At 40.5% G+C, this 25,927-nt stretch overlaps 1 protein-coding gene across 3 annotated transcripts; it reads right to left on the bottom strand.

Moving 5' to 3' along the window:
• Positions 1-1,755: 1,755 nt before the first annotated feature.
• LOC125625261 (solute carrier organic anion transporter family member 1A2-like) lies at positions 1,756-24,884 on the bottom strand. Of its 3 annotated transcripts, XM_048827125.2 has the most exons (16): positions 24,777-24,884; positions 24,263-24,353; positions 23,620-23,735; positions 22,225-22,366; positions 19,232-19,364; positions 17,861-17,970; positions 15,430-15,576; positions 14,032-14,130; positions 13,347-13,574; positions 10,100-10,264; positions 9,792-9,987; positions 8,596-8,761; positions 5,560-5,744; positions 4,927-4,991; positions 4,188-4,305; positions 1,756-3,234 (listed from the first exon to the last, which is right to left on the bottom strand). In XM_048827125.2, exons 3-16 carry the CDS (start codon positions 23,677-23,679, stop codon positions 3,078-3,080), a joined length of 1,971 nt encoding a protein of 656 aa, XP_048683082.2. In that variant the 5' UTR covers positions 23,680-23,735; positions 24,263-24,353; positions 24,777-24,884; the 3' UTR covers positions 1,756-3,077. The 3 variants fall into 3 exon arrangements, with proteins under 3 accessions (XP_048683082.2, XP_048683089.2, XP_048683096.2); XM_048827132.2 differs by lacking the exon at positions 24,263-24,353 and having other exon boundaries at positions 24,777-24,875; XM_048827139.2 differs by lacking the exons at positions 22,225-22,366; positions 24,263-24,353; positions 24,777-24,884 and having other exon boundaries at positions 23,620-23,708.
• Between the last annotated feature and the right edge of the window lie 1,043 nt (positions 24,885-25,927).

The raw sequence follows: 25,927 nt of genomic DNA, 5'->3' as shown, positions 1-25,927 counted from the left end.
GATTGTCGGGCTCAACGGGCAGTGATCAATGGCTCCATGTCTAGCTGGCAGCCAGTGTCAAGTGGAGTGCCCCAGGGGTCGGTCCTGGAGCCGGTTTTGTTCAATATCTTCATAAATGATCTGGAGGATGGTGTGGATTGCACTCTCAGCAAATTTGCGGATGATACTAAACTGGGAGGAGTGGTTGATACGCTGGAGGGCAGGGATAGGATACAGAGGGACCTAGACAAATTGGAGGATTGGGCCAAAAGAAATCTGATGAGGTTCAATAAGAAGAACCCAATGCACAGCTACAGACTAGGGACCGAATGGCTAGGCAGCAGTTCTGCGGAAAAGGACCTAGGGGTGACAGTGGATGAGAAGCTGGATATGAGTCAGCAGTGTGCCCTTATTGTCAAGAAGGCCAATGGCATTTTGGGATGTATAAGTAGGGGCATAGCGAGCAGATCGAGGGGCGTGATCGTTCCCCTCTATTCGACATTGGTGAGGCCTCATCTGGAGTACTGTGTCCAGTTTGGGCCCCACACTACAAGAAGGATGTGGATAAATTGGAGAGAGTCCAGCAAAGGGCAACAAAAATGATTAGGGGTCTGGAACACATGACTTATGAGGAGAGGCTGAGGGAACTGGGATTGTTTAGTCTGCAGAAGAGAAGAATGAGAGGGGATTTGATAGCTGCTTTCAACTACCTGAGTGGTGGTTCCAGAGAGGATGGTTCTAGACTATTCTCAGTGGTAGAAGAGGACAGGACAAGGAGTAATGGTCTCAAGTTGCAGTGGGGGAGATTTAGGTTGGATATTAGGAAAAACTTCTTTACTAGGAGGGTGGTGAAACACTGGAATGCATTACCTAGGGAGGTGGTAGAATCTCCTTCCTTAGAAGTTTTTAAGGTCAGGCTTGACAAAGCCCTAGCTGGGATGATTTAATTGGGGATTGGTCCTGCTTTGAGCAGGGGGTTGGACTAGATGACCTCCTGAGGTCCCTTCCAACCCTGATATTCTATGATTCTATGATAAACTGGCCACCAGGAAGTTTAGACTTGAAATTAGACGAAGGTTTCTAACCATCAGAGGAGTGAAGTTTTGGAATAGCCTTCCAAGGGAAGCAGTGGGGGCAAAAGATCTATCTGGCTTTAAGATTAAACTCGATAAGTTTATGGAGGAGATGGTATGATGGGATAACATGATTTTGGTAATTAATTGATCTTTAAATATTCATGGTAAATAGGCCTAATGGCCTGTGATGGGATGTTAGATGGGGTGGGATCTGAGTTATCCAGGAAAGAATTTTCTGTAGTATCTGGCTGGTGAATTTTGTCCATATGCTCAGGGTTTAGCTGATCGCCATATTTGGGGTCGGGAAGGAATTTTCTTCCAGGGCAGATTGGAAGAGGCCCTGGAGGTTTTTCACCTTCCTCTGTAGCATGGGGCATGGGTCACTTGCTGGAGGATTCTCTGCTCCTTTAAGTCTTTAAACCACGATTTGAGGAATTCAATAGCTCAGACATAGGTGAGGTTTTTCGCAGGAGTGGGTGGGTGAGATTCTGTGGCCTGCGTTGTGCAGGAGGTCAGACTAGATGATCATAATGGTCCCTTCTGACCTTAGTATCTATGAATCTATAAGTCCACTTAGTCCTACTACTTATTCTGCCAACCACTAAGACAAACATATGTGTTTACATTGATGGAAGATACTGCTCCCTGCTTCTTATTTACAATGTCACCTGAAAGTGAGAACAGGTGTTTGCATGGCACTTTTGTAGCAGGCGTTGCAAGGTATTTACATGCAAATAGGCTAAATGTTCATATGTCCCTTCATGATTTGGCCACCATTCCAGAGGACATGCTTCCATGTGGATGATGCTTGTTAAAAAATAATGTGTCCATTAAATTTGTGACTGTACTCCTTGGGGGGAGAATTGTATGTCTGCTGCTCTGTTTTACCCGCATTCTGCATATATTTCATGTTATAGCAGTCTCGGATGATGACGCAGCACATGTTCATTTTAAGAACGCTTTCACAGCAGATTTGACAAAACGAAAGAAGGTACAGATGTGAGATTTCTAAAAATAGCTACAGCACTCGACCCACGGTTTAAGAATCTGAAGTGCCATCCAAAATCTGAGAGGGATGAAGTGTGGAGCACGCTTTTAGAAGTCTTAAAAGAGCAACACTAGGATGTGGAAACTACAGAACCCAAACCACCAAAAAAGAAAATCAACCTTCTGCTCGTGGCATCTGACTCAGATGATGAAAATGAACATGCATCAGTCTGCTCTGCTTTGGATCATTATCGAGCAGAACCCATCATCAGCATGGGTGCATATATTCATATATTCTGGTGCTTGAAGCTTGAAGGGACATATGAATCTTTAGCACATCTGGCACATAAATATTGTGCAACGCCAGCTACAACAATACCATGTCAATGCCTGTTCTCACTTTCAGGTGATATATTGTAAACAAGAAGCAGGCAGCATTATCTCCTGCAAATTATAACCAACCTTGTTTGTCTGAATGGTTGGCTAACCAAGAAGTAGGACTGAGTGGACTTGTAGGCTCCAAAGTTTTACATTGTTTTATTTTTGAATGCAATTTTTTGTAAATAATTCTACATTTGTGAGTTCAACTTTCATGATAAAGAGATTGCACTACAGTACTTGTATGAGGTGAATTGAAAAATACAATTTTTTTGTTTTTTACAGTGCAAATATTTGTAATCAAAAATAAATATAAAGTGAGCACTGTACGCTTTGTATTCTGTGCTGTAATTGAAATCAATATATTTGAAAATGTAGTAAACATCCAAAAATATTTAAAATAAATGGTATTCTATTGTTGTTTAACAGTGCAATTAATCGCACAATTAATCGTGATTAATTTTTTTAATCGCATGATTAGTTGCGATTAATATTTTTAATCCCTTGACAGCCCTAATAATTATATTAGTCTCAGTCCAAGTGTTCACTAGTTTCAATCACCAATCATTAGTAAAGATATGCTCAAGTTTATACTATGAGACTGTCTCATGATATGCCCCGCAAAAGTCTGAGCTTTTGGAGTGCTTCTCTGTTCAGTCATTTTTGCTCTTCTATGACCTCCGTTGCCATTGGTGAACTATTTAAGGTCTTCTCTTCAGAAGATGTAAGTTGTTTCTTTAAGATAAGGAGAATTAACACACATGGGATGTAGGATAGTCCACGTAATATCGCTGGCAGTCCCAGGTAGAGCCATCTGGAATAAAAGGTGTGATTCATTAAAACATGTTTGCTTGCAGCATTAGAGCATAGCTTTTTGTTCTTGTCACTGTAAAATCTCGCTGCTCTGAAAGTACACTAATGGCTTGAGCTGTGATTCTTTTGGATCTCAATGTACACTGGATCAGCACATGGATGAGGTAATACTTAGGTTATTTAGGAAGTGGCATTCGTACTTCTGAGCCTATATTGAACCAATATCCTAACAAAGGTAGATAGTGGTCTGCTGAAGGGGCCATTTTTTCAATAAGACATAAATAAGGAGCTGAATACAAGTGGTCTTTAAAGATCTCACAGCATTTCTTCTAGGACTACAGAGGGCTATAGCCATGGTATCCTAGACAAATTCCATCTTGGAAAACTACATTCTCTCTACCTGAACTACTCCTGCAATTCCTTTTGGAGACAGTGTCCTTCACTTCCTATTCAAAGATGTTATGCAATGTTGTTGTCAGCTGTTAAACAGCTGCCACTTTTCTCAACAACAGCAGCTGTATTTCAGAGGTAGAAGCCCTGTGGGGCAAGGCTTGTCTTTTTGTTAGGTGTTTGTACAGACCTAACACAATGGGGTCCTAGTCCATTACTAGGGCCCTTTGGCACTATGGTAATACAAATAAATTAATTAAATAAATAAAAAATAATACTTGTACCATAATAAAGCATTTTAGGATTCTTTGTGATGAAAGCAGTAATATACGGGCATGATGCAATAACAAGAAACTTTTGGTGAGAAGCTGTTATGGAAACAGAACACTTTGCAAAGGTAACCTTAATGGGGAAATAGGTGTATACTGAAGAATATGTTTATGGCCAAATCTATAATCCAATTTTGTGGTTTGTCAACTAGAGGAAGATCAATAGAACAGATACTATAGTGATGAACACAGTATTGAGGAATAGATATAGATAGGTGTGCAAAAGAAACTGTACCTATATGTGACAATGTCATACATCCTACATGCTCCTTCACCACCACAACTCAGAGTTCCCCATTTCAAACATGTTGTGTCTATCAAAGCTCCAAAATAAATGGGAGATGGAATTCCAGCTAGAAGGGAGAGAAAGGGGTGACCGTGAGGATAAATAAGACATTTTTCAATGTTTATGTTAGAAGCACACTTTTCTGCAGATTAATGGAATAAATATAGGACCATCACAGTTCCTCCCTCTTCCTACATCAGCCCCCTTCTCTATAGTTCATACAAGAGTCTCTCTTTCCTTAGCCTCCTTCTCTTATTTCCACCTAAGTAGTTTCTTTCTTGATGCTTGTTTGGCACTTTATACTGCAGTTTAAAAAATACATACTGTAGTTGCCATTCATATGTCAACATTTGCCCACACTCATCAAACAGAAATATTTAAGATACCATGGGAGAGATTATCTCTTCCAGCTGAACTATACTCAGTGAACATTTGGCAGGACGAAAATGGCACAAGGTGGCTTTAAGATGGAGGCATAAATGGAGTCCCTGGCATAAATTAGCCCAGACTGAAAGTTGCTGTAATTTGCAGCCAGATGCCTCTGGCTCTAAAGCAAAGTTCATGTTTGCCTGGCCATGCCCCCTGTACCAGCAGTTCTTTTTTCAGATAAGTGGAGATGCATATGGTGAATATGACCTCTGCATTTGACCTTGTTTGCACTCACAGCACGGTTTAAAACATTTCTTACCAAATACTCTTGAAGCAAGTGTATGGATACCCACACCAAATGACTTTTCTTCAGGCTTTAGTGACCTACGTGAGAATTGCATTGTATATTGAACAACAGTCGGCAATATAAATGCGAAACAAAGTTGCCATTGGTTTGTCAATCAAATTCTGCATCATATTACACCAGAATCCAACTACCTTGGCCATTAATTACAGGGGTCCATTATCTTGATTAAGTGGCTCTCATGAAAGAGGAGGTCTTTTTGAGATTCTTGACCAAGACTTTTGAATAACCAGAGGAAAGGCTGCCCTCACAGTACCATCCACTGTTTTGCAATGAGCCCATCGCAAGATAGGACCAGACTTTGGGAGTTAAATCAGGGCTGCGTTTATATGCATGCTGAGCAGATGTGATCAGTAAATTCATAGTTGTTATGCACCTTGCTAAGGTGTCTCAGTAAACTGACTCAAAGAGCTCCCATTAATCTGGGCAGAAGCAAAATCACCTTCCAAAGTTGAGAAAGCTTATCCTGAAATATAAGCCCTAACAATCAGCATAAGAAGACAGAGAACCTCCACCAACTCATAGGAATGCATGACCTCAGTATAAAATTTCTAGCAGGGTGCTTACAGTAAGGGCGTTCTACTGTACCTTATTAAAACCATATATCCAGGCATGGCTCCTAAGGAATAAATGAAGCTGCAGACTACTGATAATATTAAAAAGTAGTGAAGCATCATGTCACAGTTTGCTTCTTTGTCACACTGGCCCAGAACCGCAGAGACATTTCCAGATGAAAATCCAGAAGCTGCAACACAGGTGCAATTTTCAAATACCTGTCAAAAGATGGTTTTAATCATTTAGGCCCAGACTACAATACCCTTACACTTAGTAGTATCATACACCATGTGAGGTGCCAATGAAGTCAATTCACAGAGCAAGAGAATAATGATCATGAGTAAGGCATCAAAATCTGTCCCTCTGTGTGATCTCATAGTTATTTAAAATATGTTTATTGGTTCTCAGACTTTCTAAACTCTTCTTTGGGCTTTGTTTTATTTTGTTGTATTGCAGTTCTCATTCTCAGTCATGTTCCACCTAGCATGCAAGAATTTATAACTAAAGCCTTAAGGAAAATTCTTACCGTATTAAGATAATAACCTCTCATCAGGGTTTTTGTTTGTTTGTTAGCCATCCTGTTACAAAAAGAAAAGGAGGACTTGTGGCACCTTAGAGACTAACCAATTTATTTGAGCATAAGCTTTCGTGAGCTACAGCTCACTTCATCAGATGCATACTGTGGAAAATACAGAAGATGTTTTTATACACACAAATCATGAAAAAATGGGTGTTTATCACTACAAAAGGTTTTCTCTCCCCCCACCCCACTCTCCTGCTGGTAATACCTTATGTAAAGTGATCACTCTCCTTATAATGTGTATGATAATCAAGGTGGGCCATTTCCAGCACAAATCCAGGGTTTAACAAGAACGTCTGAGGAAGGGGAGGGGGGTGGTGTTAGGAAAACAAGGGGTAATAGGTTACCTTGCATAATGACTTAGCCACTCCCAGTCTCTGCCAACATTTTTATGGCTGACTTAGAACAACGATTCCTCAGCTCTCATCCCCTAACGCCCCTACTCTACTTGCGCTATATTGATGATATCTTCATCATCTGGACCCATGGAAAAGAAGCTGTTGAGGAATTCCACCATGATTTCAACAATTTCCATCGCACCATCAACCTCAGCCTGGTCCAGTCCACACAAGAGATCCACTTCCCGGACACTACAGTGCTAATAAACGATGGTCACATAAACACCACCCTATACCGGAAACCTACTGACCGCTATTCCTACCTACATGCCTCCAGCTTTCACCCTGACCACACCACACGATCCATCGTCTACAGCCAAGCTCTGCGATACAACCGCATTTGCTCCAACCCCTCAGACAGAGACAAACACCTACAAGATCTCTATCAAGCATTCTTACAACTACAATACCGACCTGCAGAAGTGAAGAAACAGATTGATAGAGCCAGAAGAGTTCCCAGAAGTCACCTACTACAGGACAGGTCTAACAAAGAAAATAACAGAACACCACTAGCCGTCACCTTCAGCCCCCAACTAAAACCCCTCCAACGCATTATCAAGGATCTACAACCTATCCTGAAGGATGACCCAACACTCTCACAAATCTTGGGAGACAAGTCAGTCCTTGCCTACAGACAGCCCCCTAACCTGAAGCGAATACTCACCAGCAACCACAAACCACACAACAGAACCACTAACCCAGGAACCTATCCTTGCAACAAAGCCCGTTGCCAACTGTGCCCACATATCTATTCAGGGGACACCATCACAGGGCCTAATCACATCAACCACATTATCAGAGGCTCTTTCACCTACACATCTACCAATGTCATATATGCCATCATGTGCCAGCAATGCCCCTCTGCCATGTACATTGGTCAAACTGAACAGTCTCTATGTAAACGAATAAATGGACACAAATCAGATGTCAAGAATTATAACATTCATAAACCAGTCAGAGAACACTTCAATCTCTCTGGTCACTCGATTTCTGATCGAAAGTGACTATTCTTCAACAACAACAAAAAATTCAAAAACAGACTCCAAGGAGAGACTGCTGAATTGGAATTAATTTGCAAATTGGATACAATTAATTTAGGCTTGAATAGAGACTGGGAGTGGTTGAGTCATTATACAAAGTAAAACTACTTCCCCTTGTTTATCCCTCCCTCCTCCCCTCCCCCCGCACTGTTCCTCAGACGTTCTTGTTAACTCCTGGAAATGTGCTGGAAATGGCCCACCTTGATTATCACTTCAAAAGGTTTTCTCTCCCCCCACCCTACTTTCCTGCTGGTAATAGCTCATCTTAAGTGATCACTCTCCTTACGATGTGTATGATAAACACACATTTTTTCATGGTCTGTGTGTATATAAATCTCCTCACTGTATTTTCCACTTTATGCATCCGATGAAGTGAGCTGTAGCTCACGAAAGCTTATGCTCAAATAAATTGGTTAGTCTCTAAGGTGCCACAAGTACTCCTTTTCTTTTTGCGAATACAGACTAACACGGCTGCTACTCTGAAACCTGTCATCCTGTTACAGATCATTATAGCCCTGCTTTAGAATTCTATTATTTTTGTGAGATTTCTAGTGCTTCCCAGTGTTTAAAAAGGTGGTGGGGGGCCTGTGTGCAAGGGTCAAAGACCTGACCCCTGCCCCGATTAAAATTGCACTTGATTGCTGAGACTTTCAGCACTATCTTACCAAAGATGCTGCGTCCAGATTATGATAGATCCCCCACTTTTTTAGACTGCTTTAAACACTGGCACTTCCAGGTTTCAGACAAGTGGAAAATACCAGAGGCATAACTTCTCAAATGGTATTTTGGTATTTCCACTTCTGTCTATTCCATAAAAGAGAAGAGGCTTGTTCAATCTTTTGTTTTCTTTAAACTTAATTGAACTAATTCAAGCTCCAAATTTTCAGAGTCAGTTTGAATTTGGGGCAAAGGGTCAGGTCAGTCCTTATTGTACCCAAACCACTTTGCCCATCTCTAATTATCACTCTTTAAAATCCTTGTCAAATTTATATGTATATATCCCACTGCACCATGCTATCTAGATTTCATAATGTGAGCTGGTAGGCCTTACTGTATATTTGCTTGTTCCATCTGAAGCTTTACAACCAGCAAGACAAGGTGAAACATACGTTATTCCATTCTTCCCACAAACGGGGTCCCACACTTTACTTGAGCAACCACAATCACTGTTACAGTCAGCAAGTAGGGTTGTTTCCATGTATGAGACCTGTTCTATTCTGAAATATATTTAAAAGGTGAATAAACAATTAAGGAGTTAAAAAACAACCATCACCACCGCCTAAAACAACCCCCCAATAGAAGCTTCTTATCATTGACTACATAAAACTCTCTTGGTAGGTCAGGAACTTTTCCAGGACTCGGCCCTGCACTTTTCACATAAAACATTAATTGGTCAGACCCTTAGAAATTAGTCTTTCTTCTGTGTAATTTTTTTGGCTCGAGACATTGTACAGTCCACAGAGATATACTACGACTGCTGTACAACATGACTTTCATAGACTATGGTGCTTATATCATCTGTTCGTGTGTGTGTGTGTGTGTGTGTAAGTATAGGTTTGTATACACACAGGCACACACATACAGATTCGTGGCAACCTTCAAATCAAGAAACTGCAGATAAAACATTCCATGTTATCTACATGAAAATAATATTTAAATAAAAAGCTCCTGTATGTCCCTCTGTTATTGCAATTACATATGTGAATGGTCAGCCAGACACATAACTGGCCACTTACACCAGCAAATATCTGACTGGAATATACGATTGTATTAGTCACAAGTGCCAGTGGGACATGCAACTGTATGTGCATTTTTGTTTCTGTATTGTTGCATGGATGTTTTAGAAAACTGGAGGCAAACAGGTTAATTTAAATGTTCAGAACACATGAACACAGTTCACAGCACTTTCACCTCTTCCACTACATTCTCACTTTTGTTTGAGACCTAGGATAGATCATCTTCCAAGGAGAGTACTCAGTGGACTTAACACCCGCGTTAACTAACTTCTCAGCACTATGGTTTTAGATACAGAGTGGGAGGATGAGTTGGGGAGGGAGAGAGAAACTCACTGCCTTTGCCTTCTTGGACATTGATGGTTTGGATAAATTAGAACCTGAATCTGAAGTGTTCCTGGTTTTGTTTTTGCAAAACCAAACTGTGGACTCCTTGGCCCATTTCTAACTAGAATATTGGTTTTATTACAAGGGGATGACAGATCGTTTCAGTATTGTGATTTAAAGAACATACCCTTCATAGGAGACTGTTAGACCAGCAACTGGAGAATTTTCACAGACCGTGAAATAAGCAGCGAAGTAGATTAGGTATTCAATGAAAGAGATCCAAAAGGCTATGTTGGCAGCTTGAATGGTACTTATCTTGAATTTCTTCATTAGAAAGCCTCCAAGAAAATATCCAATGCATATAACTGGTAAATTGTAAACAGCTATGGAGACACAAGCAAATAAAGCTTTTCTTGTTGTGCAAATATTTATCATATAAAGCCCTCAGCAGAGTCACCAGCTGGTAGGCAAAAATGAGATATAATGGGAGTGTACCTATTAAAAAGATGGCTTGTGATGCAGATTTCCCATACTGTTGTTCCAAATATTTTGGCATGAAGGTTATCATACCAATGAAAGCACTGAACTGCATCACAGTTATGCATATAAACAACATATAAACTGGGTTGTGAAACAGACTCCGGAGGAATGGGATGAAATCTGGAATGAAGAATGTAACACGTTATTTTGAAGCTTTACAAGATGACATTGCTCATTGTGGCTGAGGAAGTAGGGAAGCAGAGGTGGCCCTAAATTGAATCCAGTTCAATGCTGGGATTGGTCAGAGGCCACAGACCTACTGTAACTAACACCACCTGGAATGGTCCCCTGGAGGGTCTTTTGTTAGCTCAAGATGTCCCTCTCCTACCCCACACACCCCGATTCCAATCGAAGGAACTGCCTGTAAAGCACAACTGAGTGCTTATCTTTTTCTTTTTTTTTAAATCATGATGTATTTGTATAATAAATTTTAAAAAAAAGGAGTACTTGTGGCACCTTAGAGACTAACCAATTTATTTGAGCATGAGCTTTCGTGAGCTACAGCTCACTTCATCGGATGCATACCGTGGAAACTGCAGCAGATATTATATACACACAGAGATCATGAAACAATACCTCCTCCCACCCCACTGTTCTGCTGGTAATAGCTTATCTAAAGTGATCATCAAGTTGGGCCATTTCCAGCACAAATCCAGGTTTTCTCACCCTCCACCCCCCTACACAAAAACTCACTCTCCTGCTGGTAATAGCCCATCCAAAGTGACAACTCTCTTCACAATGTGCATGATAATCAAGGTGGGCCATTTCCTGCACAATTTGTGGATTTGTGCAGGAAATGGCCCACCTTGATTATCATGCACATTGTGAAGAGAATTGTGTGTAGGGGGGTGGAGGGTGAGAAAACCTGGATTTGTGCTGGAAATGGCCCAACTTGATGATCACTTTAGATAAGCTATTACCAGCAGGACAGTGGGGTGGGAGGAGGTATTGTTTCATGATCTCTGTGTGTATATAATATCTGCTGCAGTTTCCACGGTATGCATCTGATGAAGTGAGCTGTAGCTCACGAAAGCTCATGCTCAAATAAATTGGTTAGTCTCTAAGGTGCCACAAGTACTCCTTTTCTTTTTGCGAATACAGACTAACGCGGCTGTTACTCTGAAACCTATAATAAATTAGTAACCTTCTGGTTACTAATAAACCGTGTGGGTAGCATTAACTCGTTCCGGGTTTGTTTTCCTGCCCTCATCTTTTAAACAAAAACCTTAATTGACTCTCTTCTTGTTTGAGTCTCTCCCTCCCCTCCATTTCCAGTACAGGATCTTTTATTGTCCTCATTCCTTTCGTGCAGGCATTCTTGGTTCCATCCATTTTTCTTTCACAGTGGAATTCATATACATTTAATTTTTAACTATTACTTCTTTAAGCATGTCCCACATATATTATATACACATGGATATTAATGCTTCTTCCCACTGCACCATGCTAACAAGATCTCATCATTCTTTCAGATTTTGCATTCCTGAAATGCTGCACTGCTGGTCTCATAATGGCTACCTAGGATCTAACCACTGTCTCTTCCACCACACTTCTAAGTACTTAATCCTGAGTTCTCATTCAGTCAAACGTTATTGGGACTGGGTATCTTTGGGAGTTATGCTTGAGTAAAGTTTGCAGAATCAGAATCCAAACCATAAAAAAAATAATTCCTCTCTGTTTAATTTTTTGCACTAGCTAGTGTGCTGATCTACTGTCAAGAAACTTTGCAAAACAAACTGAAACTTTTATAACACAATGACCACAATTTGTCGAAAATGAGCACCGCTTTTCATTGAAGTATATCTTTTGAGGGAGGGAGGACTAGTATCTCAGTAAATGAGGGTTAATACATCAGTCTCACAATATTGTTTAGTTTATAATAAAAAAGCCAAAATGTCTCTAATGGCTGAAATGCTATGAGCAGGCTGCCTTGTTTGTAGATGCCACATGGTCTTGGATCAAAACATTCTGGGAAAGGGATGGGAGTGTTAAGTTGAACGACACAAAGTGGATTTTTCACTTGAAACCAAGACACCTTTTAATTAGGGATTTTTAGGGTCAGTGGACTTCCACATAAATATAATAAAAAGTGCTGCTCCTATGAATGATAATAGAAAGAAAAGTGCTCTTAGATAACACTGCAGGACTAGAAATGCTGAGTGATGAAATGGGCTCCTTTCTTTGTCAAAAGATTACTTCATGGAAGGAAAACTGGCTGTTGATTTTTGGACTACGCGACTGAAAAGAAATGACCTTGTATTTAACAGAGTGAAGATTTAATATAGGTTTTCAAAAGTAACTAATGATTTTGGGTACATTGAATGTGAAGTGGCACCTATCTTGAGATACCTTCAAGGGATAAGCTTTTCAGAGTGCATGTGCTCAGCCCTTTCTAAAAACTAGGGCCTGTTAAAATGTCTCTATTGGGACATCCAGTACCACTAGTCTCTTCCGACAATCTTCTCCTATAATGAATTTTAGTTATTTATGTTCCTAAAGGGTCAATATGAAGAACTGGAAGACATACAGAAATTAAAAGAAAAAACAAGGTATACCACATATAGAAAACCTGGAAATTTACAAATATAAAGCTTGTTATCTATATCCATGCAACAGTAAAAAAAAAAAAATTAGTAAATCTTTCTGGTGAAATCCACCTGTTTTCAGAGGCCTATGAACCACTTGAGTGCCTTGTAGGTCCTGTTTTGAGGATTTAATTGGAACTTAAGTGGCGCACAGGCCTTGCGCTGGTTCTCTGCCTAGGGAAACGCGGAGAGGGGATTTCACCCTCTAAGATTTGCAACTTCCTGTGATTTTTTTCAGTTTCATTTTCTAAACTTTGTCAGTGTACAGTAGTCTTTCCCAGCTCTAGTTATAATTAGTGGTTGGCTGGAAGCAAAACTCCAGATCAAAACTCCCCTGAAATTTAGGAGAAGTGGGGAGGTGAATCTGGATCTCAATTTCAAAGCAGGCATTTATCTCTATAAGGGGCCAATCCAAAATCCCAGATCCAACACCCTTATACTTTGGGGAGTTGAAAATCACTGTGTGAATGTTGCAACTCGGTACCATCTTTAGTTATAAAACACACAGAGTCTAATCATATAGAGAAAAGAAAGACTTACCTAGTATGGTGCTGGTTTTAATGTGTTCTACCAGAAAATGACAATTGTACATTTAGGAGATAGTTAGCTTAACTTACCTTTAGTGATTTCACGCATTTTCCATTTGGCTTGAGTTTCACCTCTCTCTTTTGATTCATTTATCTTACTTAATAGCTCAGTATCACTTGCTTGTCCTTCCTTTGGAAGGGACTCGGGCAGAAAACAAAAAGGTATTCCAGTGAGCAGATTTACTGATCCACAAATCAGAATGCCCAGCCACCATGCCCCAACCCAACGGGCATCAGTAAGTGTTATAGTCACCTCCTCTAAAAATAAAGGAACACACATCTGATTAGCTCTGAGTTATCTTTCCCTGTGGTCATTGGTTGTGCTGGTTACTTCTCATATTTAAGATAGAATAAAACTGTTTGAAAGATTCAAAGTACCTCTTAAAATGAGGCTTGTGGAGGTCACCAATATCTCTTTTTTATGCAAATAATTTATCTGCCAAATCTGAGTGTTCTTTATTGAATATGTTTTTTTTTTACTGTTAAACTATCTCAGATGACAGAATAATTTACCAGATGATCTGTTTGACAGATTCTTTCACTCATGTTTGAATTCAGGTGATTTTGTTGAACTGAACAACATATGATTTTCCATCAGAAAACTATTACTAGCAAACTGGCAGAAAACTACAAGTGCAGTTGATGCTGAGATATACACAAATCATCCCTGTTGATTAATACATACAAATTTTATTTATATATATTAGTTCATTACCTATATCTGTGAAACCCAGATCCACATACAGCTGTGCACAATATGATCCCAACATGAAACCAATAAAAGGACCTATCACAGTTGCTATCTGTAGGCACCCTAAAATTGGGAAAGGGGGAAAATACACAAAATTAGACCTACAGAGAGTTATTTTCATGGAAAATAGTTTTGTTTTTAGTCCAGTTCAATTGATTGGGCACACAGGAAGGGAGTGTTGCCTAGTGGTTAATGCAGTGGACTTTGAGTCAGAAGTCCTGGGTTCTATTCCCAGCTCTGTCGCTGACTTGCTTCTACTCTACTCCATGCTAAGGCCTCAGCTGTAGTATTGTGTCCAGTTCTGGGCGCCACATTTCGGGAAAGATGTGGGCAAATTGGAGAAAGTCCAGAGAAGAACAATAATAATGATGAACGGTGTAGAAAACATGACATACAAGGAAAGATTGGAAAAATTGGGTTTGTTTAGTCTGGAGAAGAGACAACTGGGGGGGGAACGTGACAACAGTTTTTAAATACGTAAAAGATTGTTACCAGGAGGAAAGTGAGAAATTGATCTCATTAACCTCTGAGGAAAGGACAAGAAGCAATGGGTTTAAATTGCAGCAAGGGAGGTTTAGATTGGACATTAGGAAAAACTTCCTAACTGTCAGGGTGGTTAAGCTCTGGAACAAACTTCCTAGGGAGGTGGTGGAGTCTCCATCATTGGAGGTTATTAAGAAAAAGTTAGACAAACACCTGTCAGGAGAGGTCTAGTTATTGCTTAGTCCTGCCTGGCATGCAGGGGACTGAACCTAGATGAGGTCCCTGACAGTCCTACACTTCTATGATTCTATAAGTGCCCTAGCATACTTTGTTCTCTGGTTGACACTTAATATCAGGGCTGCTTGCTTATAAATCTGAAATTCACTTGCTGTCCCTGTTCTCCTGTATGTGCTTCATGGGCCGGAGTCTTTCCATTGATTTTAACGGGCTTTGGATCAAGTCGTCTGTTTTTTGTTCAGTCAAATATACCAACCAAGTAACTTTTTCACTAGAATATTTAAAGAAAGCGAATGCTAAAGGGCACAAAGGTAAATCCCTAAACCCAGGCAGAGCTCCATTGATTTAAGTGGGGCTCCACCTACGCTCAAGGGTCTGCTCAGTTGATTCTCAATGCAGGATCCCAGCCTTCATGGGTGCAAATACAATCAATGAACACTCAAATTCATTTAAACATTTGAACTGATAGTTGAATGACATTTTCTGGAGTGTGCACCCACCTCTGACTACTAGGTAAATAAATAAAAAGAATTTTGGTGCACTATTTACCTTGAACAGCCAAAAAGGGTGGGCGGGGGTGGTTTTTTTGTTTTTTTTTAAGCCAGCACATGACACAACAATGTTGAGCACTTGAAGATATACCTATGTAAAAAGGTGAATTTTCTGCTTTGGAAAAATCCTCCACATATGAAATAACTAACGGCATGATGGGAGTTTCACCAATGCCTCGTATCATGTTTCCTACCAACACAAACACCCACATCAAGGACCCAGACTTTTGTTCGCACTCTGTGAATAAAACAAGAAACCTGTATTAGTGGTTTTAATGTTGCCTGGAAATGAAATATTTTCTACAAAGAGAAATGAATATGAAAAGCCATCTCACCACTTAGGGTTTAATAGGGCCTTATAGGCCCAGCCCAGAGAATGGGGCAATGAGGAGTCATACATAGTAACCCAGTAAGAGAACTGGTAAAGAGTTTGCCTCAGAGGCATTATGCCTGCTGCTACATCACTTTATGGAGTGCAACTTACTCCCTCCACACAGTCAGGAGTGTTGGTCACTGCCTAGGCCAGATCTTTGCCTCCTCTCCACGCACTGGGCCACTGTAACTTTGAGGTCAGTAGCAGACAATGGTGCCTGCATTCTTGCGAGCACAAGATTCTGAAATTCTGCCTGGCCTTTAGGTGAAGGTCCTTGCACCATCTCTTCCTCCTCCAAAATTGCTGTTTACCTGCATAAAGGCCTGGCAGAATTTGACCCCTAGATAATTCATGGAATAGAAGTGTATCCTTAAAATGACAGAAAAAACCTTTGTGAACCACAAGTAAGAGATGATTCAAAAACAGCATATCTGTCCCATGGAACATAAGGATATTTCACCATTTTTTTTCATCCCAAATGAGTACAAAATATCAAAATTTTTCTTAAAATAAAAAAAGTTGTAGAAAATTTCAGTTTGGAAATGGTGCATTATATTTTGACATTTTTTATCAAAATGAAACATTTTGACAGTTCCAAACCAACACAAACCAGGAAAACCTCTTTTCTGATTCTTTCCTATGGGTACTGCTACCTGGCTACACACCATCTCCCATGATACCCCAATGGTCTCTCCCTGTGGCTGACTTGCTGTGCTCACTGTTTTGGGTTGAACTCCCTGAACTGAAGCATTTTGTTTCAATATTCCTGATGGAAAATTTGCTGAAGATTATCTTTTCCTGCAGAAAATTGATTTTAAAAACATCTCATTTTCCAATATGAAAATGTTTCACTTGAAATTTTTCTATCAGCCCTTCTGAAAGCTTTTTTGCCTTTCAAGATCTGACTTAAGGTTCCCAAAATTGATGCCACCTTAAAACTACTGGGCTGAGCTAGCTCAAAATTCAATAACCTTGTCAGAAGATTCAGTTTACAGTTGTATAAAACTAATATTTTGTGCTATCACTTAAACTGAAAACTCAGGCTGAAAATTCGTACAGAGCTATGCAAATCTAACAATGTTCATAGTGAAACCAAAATAATTTGCCCAAAGCAAATGACTTGGAATAAGGACTTCTGGGTTATATTCCTTACTTGCATACTGATTTGCTGTATAACCTAGGCAAACTGTTTAACTTCTCTGTGTAGCATATTCTGCCTTCATAAAATGAGGCAAACAATTTTCTAAATCCTCAGATGAAAGGTGATATGTAACACAAAGTGTGGTTGTTAAGTAGCATGTAGTATTAAGTAGCATGTATTATTTTCATTTTTCTTTAAGTCCCAGAACAGTGATGCAGAACCATGAAGAGCTTGAAGGCCATGTTCTTCATTAAATTGAGCCACAAAAAAACAAAAAATAATGACATCCTGTCTTTATGTTGCAAAGTTTGCATAATAATATTGCATCAACATGACACACCCTTATCATAGATTGATGGAACACCATGGCAAAAATATAACAACTTAGTGGCAGGATGCTATGCCATGAGTATTTCATTGGTCTCTGTAGTGCCATTTGATAACAATATCATTAATTTACATTAATATGGCACTGGCAATGTACTTGCATGTTTCAAGCAATAAAATAAGCTACAGACCCTAGTTTATAGCATCTAGTTTCTCCCCCATCACACATACCGTCTATTGAAAGGGAGTAGATGCTATTTCTCTTCTCTGCTCCTCCTCCTCCTTTTCTCCACTGCTTGAAAGAACAAGGTGGAATTCTTATATCTCTTACCCATTTTCCCAGCACTCGCAATGCTGCCTTGTTCGTGCGAGGTAGCCTAGAGAGTGTTTCCAAAATCTGTGTTCTGTTAGCTTTTCTCACAATCAGGCAGTGAAGGAAGGGCCACCCATGCCTGTGAACATTATAAGACCTGCACATGGAACCATGAATGTCTCTAGGGCAACAGACTATTACACTGCCCTAAAGAAAAAAACTAAAGCGAGGAAACTGCCTGAGTTCTGCAGCTTTTTATACCTAACCTTGAGCCCTAGAAAAAGCATTACTGAAACACATGCAGCCTACTCAAAACCTACAAAAGTAATTAAGCAAAAAAGGAGCACTAGACACAGAAAGAGACACACCTGCTGATTGCTTCTCCATAGATGTGGAGGACTGGATTTGATTTATGAGACACATGGACATGCTTGATGAAGAATTCTCTAATGGTGAAAGGGCAGTTTCATACTGATACCTGTTTGAGCCAAAGTAAAATGTTTCCAAATTAAAGAGAGAATATATCAGATCCAGCTCATAAAGCTGTTCTCTTGTATTAAAGCTGTTTAGGAAAGGAATTACTAGATATAATAAGAATTTAAAGTTCATTGAATGTTCCATTCATTAACCAAAAGTCATCTCTGGAATAAAGAAACTGTCATACTGGATCAGACGTGTGGTCTATCCACTCCAGTATTCAGTTTCTGACAGAATCCAGTATCAGATGTTTCAGATGAAGATTAAAGAAACCCTATAATAGAAACCTATATTCCATTTGTGCTGCAGCCAGAGAGCTGGGACTTGGGAAATCCATATAGGAAAGAGTTGAATCAGTCAAGGCCAGAGGAGATGAAGCCATGAAAAAGGATTTTGTAGAGGGGGATACAAGTCAGTGATGTACATGTGTGATATTACTTGAGGTGATGTAGGCATCATTACAGACACAGGCGATACAGGAGAAAGAGATTTCGGGACCAAGAAAATATAATAAGGTATACTAATAATACTACTATGGTATCGTAATATGATAGGAATAGAGGGCAATGCAACTTGGAGCTTCCCCTGCTGAGACATCACAGAACAGGGAGGTAATCATCCATGGTGACAACTGCCCACTCGGATCAGGAGATGAAACAAAATGGAACAACATAGGTTGCCCCATAGGCGCTGACTGCATGGGTGCTCCAGTGCTCAGGCACCCACAGAAAAAAAAATAGTGGGTGGTCAGCACCCACCTGCCACAGCTGTTTGGTCGTGCTGCTGATCAGCTGTTTGGTGGCTGCGGGAGGCACTTGGGGGAGGGCGGAGAGCAGTGAGTGGGTGGGGGTTGAAGAGGGGGCAGGAAGAGGCGGAGTGAGGGTGGAGCCTCAGGGGAGGGGCACAGTGGGGGTGGGAAGAGGCAGGGCAGGGCCTCAGGGAGGGAACAGGGTGGGGAAGGGGCTTTGGGGCAGAGCAGGGTGGAGCACCCCTAAGGAAAAATAAAAGTCAGCACCTATGGGTTGCCCAGTAGAGATGTGAATCTCCCAACCGTTAATCCGTGGTTAGGAAGTAGTTATTAACTTCTGAAGCCCTTGCAAAAAAAAAAAAAAAGAACCAAATTCTGATACCCTGATTCATGCTGAGCATACCTTACTCCACAAGTGGTCCTACTGATTTCATTGGGACCACTTGTGGAATAACGTATTACTCAAGGAGAGTAAGCATACCACAATCTGGTCCATCCTTAGCTAAATACTCACCGTTCCATGAGAAAATGAGGTAGTGATATCAAAAGACAGCCAAAAGACATAACTGTGCACCCCAAAGTAATTATTCTTGGTCTATGAAGTTTCGCACCAAAGTAACTCACAAATGCTATCATCAACAAGTTTCCTGCAGAAAGAAGAGCATGGTTCATTTTCACATTTACATGCCAAGTTACTCGATGTGGGTGTTACTGTACTAGCAAGAGGATTGGCTAGATGATTAAATAAGACTTTTCCATCTATGGTTTTTGCATCTGTGGTTTTTGCGTAAAGGGTTAGGCCAACTAGGAAATATTCTGATAATAGAATGTTAAGTAAAGTAGAAATTATGACTAAAGAGGAGAATATCAACTGAGGCTGTCAGAAGAAGAAAACAACCACCTGCGTACTAAATTACTGCCGTCAGTGCACTTTCAGAGAAATGTAAATTACAAGTTAATGGAGAAAACATGGATGAATACAGAAATCCATGTGAATTAGAGCTGGGTGAAATTTATTCAGCAAATAAAAATTTGCCAAAAAATGCATTTTTTAGGGCACTGGCACTATTTTCAAATTTGGGTCTAATTGACCTATTAATTTCAGCTGAAAAACAATTAAAAACCAAACATTTTGAAATGTCAAAATGGTTTGTTTTAAAATGAAACAAAATATTGATTTAAAACTACATTTTCTAAACAAACCATTTTTTTCATTTGGCAAGGAAAAACAAACAACATTTCAATTCTGTTCAAAACTAATCAACTCCCCCCCCCCCCCCGGCGTATTTTTTTGTTTGGAAACCAAACTCAAAAATCTATTATTCTCTAAGTTCTGATGGGGATGCTACATAGTGCAGTCAGTTTGATATCCCCTTTATTTCTTCCCTGATTTGTGAGGAATAACATGGATAAAGAAAGTCCCCCATTAAATCATTTCTTTTTAGAGAGGGAACATTTCATGTGAGGAAAAGCTTTATGATATATTGTAAACACTGTTTTCTAGAAACTAGGCCCTGCAGCTCCAAGATAGTACATGTCTTGGTACGTTATTATTCTCTTAGGACACTTTCTATGTATACAAATTTTATGGCACAGATTTTAACACATAAATGCAATGATGGGGGAAAATGCAGAAATATAAATCTAAGTACTTCAACACTGAAAATAAATACAAGATAACACATATAGAGAGAAGAATTGATTCATTTATATTAGTTGCAAAAATAACTTAATAGGGGAGAAAAAAAGAGGTTACTGTACTGAATGTCATTATAAAATATAAATAGACTCAAAGAGCTTGATTCTGATCTCACTCACATTCATCTTATACCTATGTAGCTCCTATGACTTCACTGGATTTACTATACTTTGGATTTATAACCAGTATAACTAAGAGCAGAACCAGACCCAAAATGGTCCAGGGCAGGTATAATTTCTGACACACTTGTTAAGACATCCTCCTTTTTATTGGAAACACAGGAACTGCCATACCGGGTTAAATCATGTGTCCATCTAGTCCAGTATTGAGTCTCTGCCAATGGCCAGTGCCAGCTGTGTCCGAGAAAGGTGCAAGAAATGCTGGCATATCCTTTTTATATATAAATCGATAGTCAAACTGCATTGAGCCAGGTGTAACGCTCAAAAGTCCCATTTATACTTAAGTATGGGTGCAACTTTCTACATTGGAGCATTCCTATTGAGTTCATTACATTACATATTAAGATTATTTTAATCCTGAAATTTTAAATCAATCAAGATGACAATATCCACAAGTCTTTTCAGTTACATGTTCATATTAATACCAGGGGTTAATTAGTTTTAAACCATCACCTTTTTAGACCCAGCATCAGTAATTTTGGCAATTTCCTTTGTTATTTCAAAAGCATGAGACTACCCTGGGTGGGTCTGTAAATCCCTCAGAGGTCCCTCCCTCCAAGGGCTCTATTCTGAGCTGCCTTATGGGACTGAATTGCAGAGTGGGCAGGTAAGGGAGAGAAGTGGAAGGATCCTTGGCTCCATCCCCCACCATTGCATCAGCCAGCATCAATGAGCCGGCATTCCAGGGGAAGTAATCTGTGCCAGTTATAGGGCTAATGCAGATTTCTTCCTCTCCCCCCTCCCCCCGCCCCCGAAGCAAGGGGTAATCAGGACCTACACTGTAAAGTATACCCTTTTAGAGACAAAGTCTGGTTCCTTGTCTGCTCCTGTAGCAGCTCAGCTACCGAGTGCCCTTTGCTCGAGGCTTGCACTTTGATCTATACCTTTTGTGGAGGCAGGGGTCGGTCCGTTCCCTCCCCCTGCTCTCTCACTCCCCACTCACTGGTGTAGGAGATGGAATAGTGGCCCCAGCGGGGGCTACTCTCCCTTAGCCCTATGATCTATGAGGCAGGTAGCCAGAAAGAGGAGTCAGGAGGGTGCCACAATTCCAGGGGACAATCCTGTTCTTAAGCATTAAAGTGTATATAGTTGTTTTCTGAAAAGTGACCCAAAAAATAGACCCTTCTTTCTCAATGGATCTGCTCCCTGTCTGTTCAGAGTCAAATCTTCAAACTTTAGTTACAGAAGTATGTTTTTACAGCTTTTTACTCCTTTAAGATCTGCCCACCTATAAAATAAGGATAAGAATACTTACCAGGGTAAAGAATTTTGAGATCTGCTGATGAACAGTGCCATATAAATGTTAAATAGTATCTTTGGTGTTAAACTGGATGTTCTATTGGCAAAATATAACAGTCAGGTGTTCTTTGGAAGCTCCTAAGCAGATCAAGCTAGTCGAACCAGAGTTTGCATCTGCATTCCCTTTGTCACATAAATGGTCCTATTGATTTCAATGGGCCTAAATACACGAGTAACAGTTTATAGGATCTGGTCACAGACACATCTACAGGTCACACAATGGCTGCAAAACCAGACAAACTAATGAAGAAAGGGAAGAGCCGAAATAGCCCCTCACCCCAGCTGTGGAAAAATACTGTTTTGTCAAAGAATACTAAAATAAATGATTACCAATTTCAAAGCTTCCATTAATAATGCCCACCAGAGAGGCTGGAATATTAAATCTTCTCTCTATCTGTGTGAGCATGCTATTCATGTAAGCCCCAGACATAGTTTTAGCTAGATATGCAAATGATGATGCCAGCAGAAATACCTGGGAGAAGAAGAGAAGAATACACACACAAATTAACAAGAGCATGGAGATTTAGGCATACTTCATAGCTACTTTTCCCAACAACGTTGTGTTTCCAGTGAAAGCAAATACATAGTCCTGCAGTTTTGAACTAAATATGAATTCAACTCCATACGCTTGTATTTGCGTACTTGCTGTACTTGCGCATCGTGTTCTGACTTCAGTGGGACTACGTCCATGAATAAGGAGAGCAGGTTTTTATCTTCCACCAGTTCACATACATCTGTGTTATCATTGCTGTTCATCCTTCAGAACCCTCAGATCCCCATTCTTCACCAGACACTACTTAACATCGAGTTCTACAGCCAAGGATGTGATTGAGGTTCGTTTTTAGACAATCTAGGTGCAGGAATTTCCCCACTGAGCAGATGTTTGTTGCAAGAGTGCCATCTGCGGGACTGAATAAATACATGCACCAAAAGAAAAAGAACCCCAACCAAGTGACCTGAAAGGCCTTTGGCTTTACTCATGTGGGTCATCAGTTACTCCTAGGAGCAGTCCCATTGGCTTTGAGAGGACTACTTGTGTGAGTAACTACTCTCCCATGTGAGCAGGGTTCACAATCTGGCCCAAAGTTAGTAAATTTAAAATATGGTAAATAATAATATGTCCTTTTTTCAAGTAATGTTTAGTAATTGATAAGAGATTATTTAAATATAAATGCTCTCATTTGCTGAGTGATGCCTTTACATCTGGGGGTATTACTAAGTAAACATGAAATAAAAATGAGAATATTTTTAAGTAACTTCCAAACTTTTAACGATCATATTCAAGTGTAGGAAACACTAGTAACAAACTGACTATGAAATACTAACACAAAATGAAGCCACTAAATACAATTTGGTATATTCAAAGCAAAATATTAGCTCATCGCAAGTATGTCACCTTTGCCAAGAATCCTTTAGCAGTTTCCAGAAATGAGGTGTCTATAGCAGAGCGGGGGAAATCCTCTCAGTCCCTCCTTCAGTTTGGAGGGGAGTTTTAACAAGGAGCTTTCAAGTGCTCCCTCCAGTGCATCACAGAGCTTAAGGTGATGGCATTAAACAACATTTTACAGTAAACTATGTTTGAACTTTATAGTTAACTGTGAGCTTTAAAATAATCAGTGCTTCCTACCTTTGTACCTACAATTCCATTGGTTTATAACTTTTAACCTAGAGGCAAGCAACTACAACAACTGTGTGTATAAATAAATAAAATAATTAAAAGATCACCTTAAGCTTGGAAATACAGCAGAATTTCTCAGTTGCAGCTGGTTTCTTAGTTTCTTTCATGTTGCTTTTTTAAGGTGGCTCTGGATGTTTGCTTGTGAAAATTTCTGATGATGCTACTATTGTATAAAAGAAAGAAAAGAAACCATAACCAAAGGAATATTCTCAAAAATGCAACAGAATCCTTCTGAGATTCAATAATGTCACTAAACTGGAGCAGTTTCCATTCAAAATAATGAGCACAATTAAATAAATACATAGATAAAAAATTAGGCCATTATGGAAATGAATTATAAACTTTTCTAATTTAGAAATTTTAAGACATGAAACTCAAAACTCCAAGGTACTGGCCACCTCCTATGAGATAATAACCACCCATTGACTTCAATGGCGATTAAAGGCATGCAGATGCCTGCACACTGCCCTAGCAGGATCAGGCCCTTGGTTGATGGTCTCTGGAGCTCACTTGTGAAGTGATCACGTGCATAGGGTGACCAGATGTCCCGATTTTATAGGGACAGTCCCGATATTTGGGGCTTTTTTTTATATGAGCTCCTATTACCTCTCCACCCCCGTCCTGATTTTTCACACTTGCTATCTGGTCACCCGACATGTACATAATAGAGAAGGAAGATTGGCTACCTACCAGCTCAAAGCCGGAGTCTGTGTCCATGCACTCTGCTATCCTGTCTCCAATAATAGCCAGAACCAGAGGCTTCGGAGGAAGGAGCAAAACCCTATTATGGACAATTATATATTAACCTGCTCATACAGGATGTTTCTTCCCAACCACTGTCAATGCGTGGTTAAGGTATACGGTGAAGCACAAAGGTTTCTATCTGTCGTGATTTTTTTATCCTATCAAATGTAACTATGCATGTTCTTATTAGCCATATCAATGTCATCTAGTCCTGTTTTGAATGCTACTGTGGTCCCAATCCAACTTCCCATTTAAGGCAATGGAAGTTTTTCTATTCAGTTTAATGGAAGCTAGATTAGGACCTAATCTCTTGGTTTCAAGTTGTATGGGGGAAGGAGGAGACAAAAAACTCTGAACTGTCCTAAAACATTGAACTGAACTGAACCAGAAACAGTTTTCCCATAAAAATTTTGATAAGTATTCCACTCTACTTGATTCGTTTCCCAAAGAGCCTCCTTACCTTTACTGATTCTTCCTGGTATTTTAGTAGATCTAGCAGCTCTGCTAAGCCAGCTGCTGTCTTCAAATCTCATGCATTCTGGGACTTCTCCAACGTGTGAGAGGAGAAAGGGCAATACAATCTGGGGCACCACTGATCTGGAAAAGCCGCTGAGTGTTTGAGATTTAACTACAACAGAAAGCCAGAGTGAAGCAGAGAAAATGCCAGAATTGAAGGAATTTTCCTTTAATGACTATTGTCAAAGATCGCCTTCCTCTGCAGCATGAAGCACGGGTCACTTGTAGGTTTATACTAGTGTAAATGGTGGATTCTCTGTAACTTGAAGTCTTGAAATCATGGAGTTCAGTAACTCAGCCAGAGGTTAGGGTCTATTACAGGAGTGGATGGGTGAGGTTCCGTGGCCTGCAATATGCAGGAGATCAGACTAGACGATCATGACGATCCTTTCTGGCCTTAAAGTCTATGCGTCTATGAAAGGGCTTCATTAACTCAAGTTATATAATACAGTTACCTACTGGCTGTAAGGGAGGGAATGTGAACAAAATAAGAGTGAGCTAGAGTTCAGCCAGGCCCCACCTTATATAAGGCCAGCCACAACGGGTGGGATAGAACCTGGGGCCTCTGGAGCTTAGTGCATGAGCCTCTACTGCATGAGCTAAAAGCCATACAGTTGTTAGATAAGACTGTAGAGCACACTGATTAATCTCTCTCTAAATCAGGGGTGGGCAAACTATGGCCCGCAGGCCACATCGGGCCCATCAGACCATTTAATTTGACCCTCAGCTCCCGCCAGGGAGCAGCATTGGGCGTTTGCCCCGCTCCGGCACCCCAGCCGGGAGAGTGGGGTCGGGTGCTTGCCCCACTTCGCGCGGGTCCCAGGAAGCAGCCAGCATGACCCCCCCTCTGACTCCTATGTAGTATATGGAGGCAAGGCCAGGTGGCTCTGCTCGCTGCCCTATCCGCAGGCGCCACCCCCACAGCTCCCACTGGCCACAGTTCCTGGCCAATGGGAGCTGCAGGGATGGCGCCTGCGGACAGGGCAGCATGCAGAGCCGCCTGGCTGTGCCTCGGAGCTGGAGAAGGGACATGCTTCCAAGAGCTGCTTGCAGTAAGCGACACCTGGAGCCTGCACTCCTCAGCCCCCCTCCCCA

Source organism: Caretta caretta, chromosome 1 (genome assembly GCF_965140235.1).
Source record: "Caretta caretta isolate rCarCar2 chromosome 1, rCarCar1.hap1, whole genome shotgun sequence".
NCBI classification, from domain to species: domain Eukaryota; kingdom Metazoa; phylum Chordata; order Testudines; family Cheloniidae; genus Caretta; species Caretta caretta.
The sequence above is the reverse complement of the archived record's forward strand: the minus strand, read 5'-3'. Positions and strand labels throughout refer to the sequence as shown.